General features: G+C 43.0%; 1 protein-coding gene across 1 annotated transcript in view; it reads left to right on the top strand.

Annotated features, from left to right (window-relative positions):
• The first annotated feature begins 8,689 nt into the window (after nt 1–8,689).
• Nucleotides 8,690–11,155, top strand: part of LOC133206720 (cytochrome P450 7B1) — a 130,051-nt gene continuing 127,585 nt past the window's right edge. Inside the window, exon 1 of the mRNA XM_061342922.1 lies at nt 8,690–8,978. Coding sequence (XP_061198906.1) covers nt 8,884–8,978 — 95 coding nt within the window. The 5' untranslated portion in view covers nt 8,690–8,883. The remainder of the gene's footprint in view (nt 8,979–11,155) is intronic.

Here is an 11,155-nt window from a genome sequence, read left to right as displayed (position 1 = left end):
CATCTGATAATATTTTGGATCCTCCAGAACTATGAAGCAACCCAAACTATGAAGCAATCATTTGAATTAAAGTACAGAGGACAAACCCACAAATTCAAATACATTCCCCCACAGGCACAACACTACACTTTTTTTCAGGTTTTAACCAGGCCTTCACTATTAAGCCAGAACCATGTTTTTAGAGAATACTTTTAAAGCCAAAACACTTTTCAAAGACAAGGCTTTCCAAGTGGAGCCATTTTTAACTGATTTTAGAAAGTCTGTGTTATCAAAGCAAAAGATGCATAGCAATAACCAGTAAGATCTGTATAGCTTCAGCTCACAGCTCTGATAGAAACTGAATGGATCCAAGTAGTTCCCTTTCTTCATTTGTAACATTCCTTTTCCCTAGTAATCAAGCATTGTCTTGGTTGTGCTTACAGACGTAAAGCAGAATAACATTCAAGTGTTCCTTCCATCACTTCAATGCCATAAGCAGCTCAAAATTCACTGCTTAACTTCAGTTATGGCATGAGTTTCCACACACAAATGAACCAGTGGAAAGTGTTCCTGAATGGCTCTAAATACCCAGGAGGGTATAAATGTCTCCATCTATTGCTGCCTTCCCTTCATCAGCTACATACTCAGATGACCCATAGACTGCATTACATGCTGATGCATGGAGGATTTTAAGAGGTTATGTGTTCAGCAGATAGGTGACCAAAATGCTGTGCTGCTTTCATCATTCCACATGTGTGTATATATGCTAAGGAATAAATCCTATTCCAATTCAGTATTACCATTCAGGAATTACAATATGTTCTCTCCTGTTTTTAAAGTCCAGTGCTTGAATTCATAGGGCTGCATCTACTTTTGTATTCCTCTTTTTATTCCTGCATCTTAGTGACATCAGTTCTGCTTGTGGAGATGACACTCAGGAAGTATCCTGTCCCTTCTCATACACTGCCCACTTACCGGAGGCCAACCTCAGTATGTGTGTAAAGGAGAGCTCCAGTGCCTTCTAATAGCATGACAAAGTGAGTATGTCTTCAGTTTCAACTTAGCCTGTGACAAACCTGGAAGGTAACCGTGGGCATAAGCTGTCTGCACACGTATTTCCCACTTCCCCTTTCACAGGATCTATGCTTGTGCCACTCTTTAGAGAGAAGTTAAGGCAAAATAACTTGTGAGGTCTGATTTTAGAGCTGCTTGAACTTAAGTCTTTATCCACCCACAGAAGATTTAATGGAGCAAATCTATTTAGGACAGAGTCAAGTACAGACTCTACCTCACCGCCCACCAATTCCTTTAATTAAAACTCCTCCCGTAGGTGTGCCTCAGCACAACAAGGAACACCTTTAGCAACCCCAATAGCTTTACTGGCCAACTTCAGGCTTTGACAGATTTGCAGCACAAGATTAAAATCAGCTGACTGACATAATGATGGGCCAGTAGCATCTGCCCCAGCCTTGTCATGAAGTCTCTGGGATAAGAACATACGTGTCCCAGTGAATGAGCTGAGCGTTGCTCACCAAATGACAAAGGACTAATTCAGATCTGGTTTAGTTTAACACCAGCAACCAAAACTGACTCCCAAGGACAAGAAACAGTAAAGGTAATAAACCCAGAGACTAATGGAATAGAAAGATGCCATTTTGAAGTAAATTTGGTTCTGTTTTTTAAAGGTACTGAGCAATCTCAAGTACCTTTTAACTGATTGCACATTAACTCTGAACAACTGGCTGCTACGCCAGTTTCTGGACTTTCCATACAGAATTTACTGTGCTATGTTGTTTACTTTTTGTTCTTCACATTTAGTCTTAATTCAAATTAGTAACTACGATAAAATCTGGTAACAAAATATAAGCCCAAATCCTTTAATTGATATCTTAATCATGACAAGACTGATCAGCAAGACCATTCATAGAAAGCAGTATCAGATAACAATCAATGCAGTAAGTTAGCAAAACCCAAAGAACACACATCACATTTAAAGGCATGGTTTAAAAGATTTGTAACACTAATGAATGTAATGAAAAATTGTGGTGTAGAAGTAGCTAATAAGAAAGAAAAAATGATTGTGCAGGAGTGTAGTTAGCACCGTGGGAATCATTGTCAGCTCTAGTCTAAGACATCAGGATTTAGAAATCCTGTGATTGAGTCACGTTATTTGAGTCACATTTCAGGTTTATATGAGCTTTTTCTCCTTGAAATCTTGTTAACTGCATTTCTTTTCAGGGTGAATGTGAACACACAAGCACGCATTTGGAACTTGTGTGTATCTCCACTTTTTGACAGCAATGTGATTTTAGTTGATAATTCCCCTGTGTTTTGTTGTTAATTAACTTCCATAGACACGGTAACTCTTGGCATTGGTTTTTTTTGAAAGATTTTCTTCTATACTTTGATCCAGTCAGCACTGCTCTACCTTGCCTGCTCTTGCCAAGACAGCTCACAAGTTGTTGAGTGTATTTCAACTGATTTTATTTCAATTCAGGAGATCTAGTCTCCTTTTTAAGCATTTTCTTCTGTTTGTTTTGTTTGGGCTTTTTTATATATTTGACATATGTATTTGCCCTGTTTGCAATGGTTAGTATTCCTGACTTAGCAGCTTAATTATTTTAACACAATACCCCAGCCAGTGATTTTCTTTTGTTAGTGATCATATATTTCCTTCATTTCCCTATATGGGGGTTCAGAAATGTCTGTGGGTGGATTCCTGGTTGCATTGAAGTCAGTAGTGTCATCATCCTTGAAGACAAACCTGTCCGGATTTTACTGTCTCCCTTTCCTCGGCTTCTACTGACTAACCATTTGGATCTTGTTACATCACAGTCTATCAATAACACACTTGCTAATGCTTCTAGGATTTGTAATCTGCAATCTTCAATCGTTTGTTCTTTTCACTTGGGTGACTTCCTCTTGAACTATTTATGTTTGCAAGTCAGGACATTTCACCCCCTTGCTGATTCACCCTTATAACAGCCAGGACTGTGAGAGCCATTTTTTTTATGTTTCCTTCCCATCCAATCCTTTTTCTCCTCTTTCTCTCCTCTTTCTCTCCTCTTCCTCTCCTCTCTTCCATTTTGTGCTACAGCTATGTTCAATACTCCAGAGAAATGAAAACTTTCCAGATGTTGTTTATATATACACACCTGCCAGTTAACGAGTTAATAAATGGTATTTGTTTTTGTAGCAGTGCAAACACTCTTTAGTTGCCCCAAATATTTGTTGATAGCAAAGACTGCACTACTCCCAAGGCAAATAAAACTGAATTGTAGCAAAGTAACAAGTATATTTTGAAGGTTACAAAGTCAGCTATTAGAAACTTAGGAAATCCCAGAATTGTCGGCCTTTAATAAATGTAAGTATGATATAGTTCCATTCATTTTTCATCAGAACTTTGCCAAATTCTGTCAATATAATCCTGGTCAGGAATACAGCATTCTTCAAAATTTTGTGCTGTAACTCAGGGCATACACCTAAGTGCCTTACTATACTGCAAATGTTAATTTTGGTTAGGGTGTATTAGCATTAATATTTTCATGCATACTTATCAGTAGGGAAGCTAAATGCTGGTTATTTTTAAGCCAAGAGTGCTATACATATTCAAAGTGCAAGTCCTGAATACTCTGCTGTTTTTTTACATCTAGATACCTATAGATACGTGTCTCTTTTGATCAGCTTAGCACTTTGGCATATCAGACTCAAGCTCTCAAGTTGAGCCTGTGGAAAATGAGGGACTATCAGACACCACACTACTAGCCTATGAGCAGTATGACGGTATACAACTTACCACAGACAAGGGTGGTAACTTCAAGGAGAATCTTTGGTTATCCAGAACAGCCACTGTTCTTGCAGTCACTTCCTTGCCTTACCAAGTTTCCAGCTAAAACAAGAAATAAGCAGGAACCCTCCACCCCTCTTTTTCTACATACTTTAGATTTATCTGTAAAATCATTCCTTAACCACACCCTTTTAGACATGTGTATATATTAAAATTTTCTCATTAAAAAGTCAGAATGAAAATGTGAAAATTCTCCCAGATGACATCATACTCGCATATCCCTAGCATCACCAGGGCTGAAAACCTTCATGCTGTAGCACAGCTCTTTTTCCTTTAACTCCCAGAACAGGAAGTCTTATTTTCCCATAGTCCACATCTTAGGCTGCCAGGCCATTTCACTGCATGGCTGTGGGATGAGTTGAATCGATGGCTTATCTGTTGGCATGCTATTCCTTCTTCTCCTTTAGTGACTGAGTCTTTTGCCAGATTAGGAAGTAAGCAGTTCTCACTGTGACCACATAATTGTTAGATATAACAGAAGGGAAATGACAGGATCACATGCCTTGTGGCACAGATGGCAGTAAGGAGAAATGTCACCATGTCTTTTGAGGCTCTTTGCAGTTGCACCATCTTACACAAAGTAAAACTACAGCCAAGAGGATGTAGCTTCATCTGTTGGTACCTTCTTCTCCTGATCCTCTTGCCCATCACTTTTATGCTTTCCCAGTGTCAGTTTTTGACCCAAATCTTCCCTCCTATTGAGACCCCTGCAAACTGTAGGAGTCATCTCACTGTTTCGACCTCAGTTCTCTTGGCTACTCCTCTCCCATACTGTCATTTCCACACATTTTCAGTTCCACCTCTCTTCTTTGATTTCACCTTTAAGTCATATACAAATTCCACACCTTCATCTCTACTCTGAGGCAATGTCAGTTCTGTCACACTCCTCCTCAAAATCTTTCCTATTATTACACTCCTTCTCTCACTTCATTTGGTTTCCAAATTTCATCTTGCTTATTTGTCCCCATTTTTTGCTCATCTATTCCTAATTGTCTTTTTTACTTCCCTCCCTGGATCCCATTCATGATTTTTAGTGTAGTTAGTCCCGCACCTCTACCAGCCAATGCCACTGCTTCTGCCCAGTAGACCGCCCAGCTTCTTTTTTTATTCCTGACATGATACAAATCCACGTGTTGGTGCACATAACAGATATGTGTTTGGCATGTCAGTCCACATGATAGCGGGAAGTGAGACTACGACATCTGAAGTGCAGGGGCAGAGGAATGGGACTTTTCACTTCTTTCAGCATGGGGTCTTGTTCAGAGCTCAGGCAGATCAGCTATGATTGACACAGGAGGTCATGGGAGAGAGGCTACAGAGCTGCATTACAAAAGCATGAAATGCAGATTGAGCCATTCTTGAAGGGGAGGACACAAAGTGAGAATCAAATGTATTAGTCTTAAATCTAGTGAGTGAGATGAGAGGTCTGTAGCCTTTTTGTACTACACTTAAATCACTGCACTTCCCTTTGCGTGTATCCTAGCAGGAAGAGAGACAGAGAGCAGTGAACAAAAAGGCTTTTAGTACTGTTGCCCTGAATTCAGCCTGATCGCTATTAGCTCAGAGCTTCACTTTCAGAGAAAACAGCTGCTGAGCTAAGAGCTGGAAGCAGACCCAGTTCCAGTGGCATCTTCAAGGAACTAAGCCCCAAAGGTCCAGCAGGTCACAAGAGTATACAAAACCTCTCTTCCTGAGGGGCTTATAACCTAAATAAATTTTGACAGATTATCTTTGACACAGAGGTTAATTTGTTGACCCCATTTCAAAGTCTGATGCTACTGCCATTTCTTAAAATCAGTAAAAATGTTACAAAAATACATAAATTGTTTTGATTGAAATAATTCACATACATTTAAACTGAAGGCAAGAACTGACTTGCAGTATTGCAACTGCAATGGTTACAGCAGAGTAAAGCTATAAGCTGTTGAAAATAGCCTTACATGAGTTGTGCTGGGCAAGTGGAAAAACAAGCTTTGCTCCTGCCATTGCTTGTAACACATATGTCACTGGTGTTTCAGTGACGCAGAATCTGCTTCTGTCTAAGCCTGGGAGTTTAAATCCTTGTGCACATGAAATCTACCCAGTAGAACAGGCATTTGTCCATGTGCTGCATATAGCAAAATCACACTGTGATGTGTAACATACAGTACAGATTGCAGTATATACTGTTCGAAGTTTATTTTGAGTCTTTGCATTTTCATAAGATAAAAAAATATGATCTATATCATCTTACAACATTGGCAGTATGAAACATACACACAGTATGCATTTTGAACTGTAGCATATGTACAGAATGTTCACAATTTAAACAGGAGAAATGTAACCAAGCAGCTATCATCTATCTATCTATCTATCTATCTATCTATCTATCTATCTATCTATCTATCTATTCTAGGCTTACTATCATGGTATTAGGAACCTCTCAGAAATCTTGGTGGCTTCCAAATGAAAAGCCCTCCAAGCTTATCTTACGAATTCTCTGTCTCTCCCTCTGACCCAGTATATATCTGCAGATGCCTTCACCTCTCTCCAGCCTGCAGCTGTTTGTATCAGATTTCTAAGCACACAAACTGCACTTGAAGAAATTTGACAAGGAGCCAACATCAGGAACAACAGCAATTACACGCCACCAGTAAGGATAACAACTGCATGTAGTTGTATCCATCTGGAGGGTAAAGTTATCATTTTCCAAACATAACAGTATTTGCATTCTTTCTCCTCACTTATGACCAGGCTTCAGCAAGACCTCCATAAAGATCTCAGGACAGCTTGAAACTGAAGATCTCTCCAATTCTTAAAAAGCCATTTTTCAACATGAGACCGTATTACTGTAAGACTAGGTTTGCACCTCCTGAAAAGGAAATAAGTTTCCTCTTTTCTGATACAGCTGTGTTAAAGGGGACTGTTCAGCCTCATCTTCTTTCTCCAGGTAGCTGAGATGGCAATATGTACAGATACATCTATTGTAATTTTAACTGTGTATGCTATGTGCAAATACTGTCCAGCTGGATCTGCATCGAGGTAGTTCATACTATAGAAATCTGACACCAAACTTCAACAGGTTTGGGCTTCTATTAATCCGTACTGTTGGGCTTTGTAAAGGGTTGACACAGAAACACACACAGCACTCATAGGGTACTTAGGACCTTTTGGGTTGCATTCTGTGCATTTTAAAATAACAGTGTCTTACTCGTGGTGTGGTGCTTTCTGTTGTGTGGGGTTTGTTTGGTTTTTTTCCATCTACAGTTGATCTGAGATGATAACTTTTGACAAGTATTCAAAGTGCAAACTAGAAAGTGTTGTTGTAACCCTCTTCACATCCTCTGCCAGAACTACAGTGATCTTGTTATTTTGAATCTGGATGAGGACTTATTCCAGTGGCCATAGATGTTTAATGGTATGTGGACAGTTGTTTCCCGCTATACTGAAGTGAAACACTGGATTTTCACAGCAGATGTCACTTGGAAAATGAGTAATATTTTACACTGGTTTACGTCTTACAGGGCAACACTTTTCTGTCCTAAATTGCTCCTTTTCTAAGAATTAATAAGAGTAATAGCTGAGAAACCCCCCTGGAATTCCCAAGCTGGGGATTTCAAACACATTTGCCTACAAAAAGCCCTACAGAGCTGTAAGTAAAACATTAGTTTCTCTTACAGTTTCCCTCCGTGCATTGTATTGCACAATTGTGTCTGATTTTTTTCATCTCAAGAAGCTCAACTGATGGTTTTAAGCAGTAGTGACCGGATCCTGACACACTTTAATGTGAGACACACTGATTTGCTCTTAACGGCATTTTATTGAAATTAGGAGGAATGTTTGAGGAAGAAGACACACAGTGCAAACCCTCTGATGTGAGTCAGGCCTCTGAAAACAGCGAGATCTGCTAAAGTCAGGAGGGTTTGTGGCTAACTGGATATTTTATCTGCTATGATGCATTTGGGTGTCTGTAATTCAGAGGAAACTTAAAACAGGGCAATTCATAAAACTGAGTGTTGCAAAACTTTTGTCCAAGGTGAAAATATATAAACCACCAAATATTAAGAAACAATAATGTGTAATACTATATGCAGCTGAGAATGAATAAGGTACACAAACTTCTGTCAGCATTCAACCAAACCACAGTTCTAGAAACTGAAGCATATTACTGTATCAGAGTGAATTTCCTTTGAACGATACCTCCCATCACAGCAATGTTTTGAGCACATTAAAAGGCAATAGTGCTGTAAGGTACAGCTTTGTTACCCTCCCTGCCCTGTCATGCAGCACCAAACTCCCTAGACTTCTACCCCATTCCACCCCATCCCTCTTCCTACAGCTGGGGATCCCTCTACTGCCTCTGGTTTTAGTTTCCCACTTCCTCTTCTCTTGTCCTTCTCTGTAACGCGCCAGGGAGGCTAGCATGGTGGAATAAAGGACTGGACCTGTCTTCTTCTCATGCAGCAAAACCTCAAAACCCAACCTTCACTGTCTGTACTTCACTTCTCCTACCTCAGGTTAAATTTTACTAAGCTGGGCGGGAGTTGTTTTTAAGCAGGAACACGCATCAGGTGTTTGTCCCAAAACCAAGAGGAGCCAAAGGCGGTACCTGCCCAAGCCGAGCACTGTTTGCGCTGGGGACAGGCCTCGGCCTCTCGGTCGGGTCCGTGGGGGCCGCGATCCCGGCTGGAGGGGATCTCAGGGCAGGAGCCGCTTTCCGGGACGGTGGGAAGATCCCGCAAACCCCCTCCCCCGTCTCCGTTCTGGGACCTCCCCGCCGCATCGGAGCCTTTCCCGCAAGCGAAGCCCCGGGCTCCTCTCGCCGCCGGGAGGCCGCGGGGGCGAGCGGGCGCGACCCTCCCCGCGCCGGGCGCTCCCCGGGGAGGAGCCGGCCGGGTCGCACCGGGCCCGCTCGCCAAGGCCGGCTCCGAGCAGCCAAACCCAGCCCCCTAGGCTCGGGGTGGGCGGGGAGGGGCGGCCGGCCTGGCGCCTCTGCTGCGGGGAGCAGGAGGACGGGCGAAACTTTCCTCCCCGGCGGCGGCAAGGTACCAGTGGCAGCCGAGGCGAGCGCTGCCGGCATGGGCCCCGACACGCTGCAGCTCGGCACCTATGGCGGGGCGGCTGCCGCCGCTCTGCTCCTCTGGGCCGTGTGCCTGCTCTGCAGGAGGAAAAGGTATCGGGGTGCCGGGGGACGGGCGCCGCATTCCTTCACGGTCGCGCCAGGGTAGCGGGGCTGCGAGGCGGCCACCGCGCCGCCGAGCCACGCATTGGGCCGCGCTTCCCTTCGCCCGCCCCTCCTCGCCGGGAAGCCCTATCAGCGCCCGCCGCCGCCACCGCCGCCCCCAGCCCGGACGGGCGGCAGGGCCCAGGGGATGGCGGCCCATGGTCCCCCGCAGCGGTGGGGGAGAGCGCGGGGCCGCGGGAGGAGCGAGGGGCAGCCGGGGAGGCGTGGGGCTGCGGACGGCGGCGGCTGTAATCCTGGCTGGCGGGTGGGGGACGCCGCTCGTTCATGGGCGCCTGGGGAATGTGGTCTGGCCCTTCTAGTTACTCCAAAACAAGGGGTGCCCGAAGAGCGCAGCCCGGCCCGTGGCAGTTCGGAGTGTGAATGAAGATGGTTGACCCTTCGGTTTGCTCAAAACCTGGGGGTTAACTTGTGCGCCCTATGTAGCAAAAGAGACCCAGTGCGGCACTTGAGAGCCTTCCCGTGGAGTCCAGGGTGCACCGACCTGACCTGCAGAGGCAGGGTGGACAAATGCTGCGGCTGGGTTGCAACATCGGCCCTCGCTGCCCGTTTTTTTTGGTGATAAGTAGCTGACGCGTAATAGCAAAGCCTCTAGAGCTCGGGTCATTTGGGTGACTTTTCTTTGTGTCTCTTTAGTTGATAGTGTTAGGTTTAGTTTGTTTCAGCTAAAGCGTCACAGAGGGTACACACGTTGTGGGACGCTTTAAGTTGAAGTTGCAGGTTTTGGGGAGGAATTTTCTTGGGGGGAAGGAAGTGCTGCCTAGAACTATTCCTCCTGTTCCTGAGCAATACCTGTTTCTTTATATGCTAACACCTTACCCCGTACTTTTAACTTGTGTTGCAATACTTTATGCTTTTCAGTGTCTCTACTGCAGCTGATGAATAAATGTGTGTAAAGGCTTCGGGGATGAAGAGTGAAGAAGGGGAGGGATCAGTATTCACTATTTTGTTTACTTATGGTTTTAATTTGTGTAATGAAACACATAGCAAATACTAAATTTAATTCTTAATAGTAAACATTTGCTTTTCCTAATCATTAAAAGTTACTTTTGGAAGGTTTAGACATGCACAGATGCAGAAAAGAAATTGCAGTACTAGCCTCTGAACAAGTCAGAAAGTCAGTTTTTAGACCAATAGCCCAAACTTTGGGATCATATATAGAATGAATCAAATAACAGAAAAAAGTAGTGAAAATTCTTGGTTTCATTCCAGAAGGCATCTGTCACTGACTGTAAACAGAGATGGGCTATTTCCATGATGTCTGTTTTGGAACCATTATTAATGTGATTTGAGTTAGAGAGCCTAATCCTTCCTTTAAGTAGAAGACATCCATCCCAATGTTCGAGTGGGGTCATCCTGTAAGACAAACTACTTGACAGAGTAGCTCAGGATGCAGCTTCATGTTTTTGAAGATGAGTGGATAGCTGATTACCAAGTCATCCTCCCTGTTGCTTATCTGCCCCCATGTGAGCTGGTTCTGAGAGCTAAACCAGAAAAAAAATGCTTACTTTTTTTTGACAGGTTTAGTTTCCTGCAAGTTTAGCTCCCTGAAGGAGGTCAGCACAGAAAACAAAAAACATATGAAATTGTGCCTGTTGTTAGTAGAAATTCTAGTAGAATTGTGAAAGACTGGATTTTTGAAACTGGAAAAAGGAAAAGCTCTTGCTTGTAAAGTTTTCAGCCAGATGTAAGTGGTAGGGAAAAAGGATCAAAGAACACATTTTGAGTAATTTTCATAACTCTTGTGGCTGTAGAGGTTTTAAAATGTGCTTTTAAAGTCTATAGCAAAATTGTTTGGACATTTGTGCTACCACAGAATGATGTTATACAGGAGGTCTCAGCAGCAAGGCATACTGTCTTGTCCAATAAAGGAAACTGCTGTTTGATTAATAAACTACTTCTTTAAAACCTGTGCTGTTTCTCAAAGAAGTGTACAAAGCACTAGCTTGCAAGCAACTGGAAATAAAAAGTGAAAAACCCCATCAACATCTGTGTAGCACAGGCCTCAGTATAAGATGCTGGTGTTGAAGTGCTATCCTGCTCCAGCAAAATGTGCAATTAATTTTTCTTAGTCACAAAAGAAATTGGGCATGGTCTGGAGAGATGTC

The sequence above is a fragment of the Neopsephotus bourkii genome, unplaced genomic scaffold (assembly GCF_033783945.1).
Source record: "Neopsephotus bourkii isolate Nb327-2 ecotype Australia unplaced genomic scaffold, CSIRO-AGI_Nbou_v1 NB_1820, whole genome shotgun sequence".
NCBI lineage: Eukaryota > Metazoa > Chordata > Aves > Psittaciformes > Psittacidae > Neopsephotus > Neopsephotus bourkii.
This window is presented reverse-complemented; position numbering and strand designations above follow the sequence as displayed.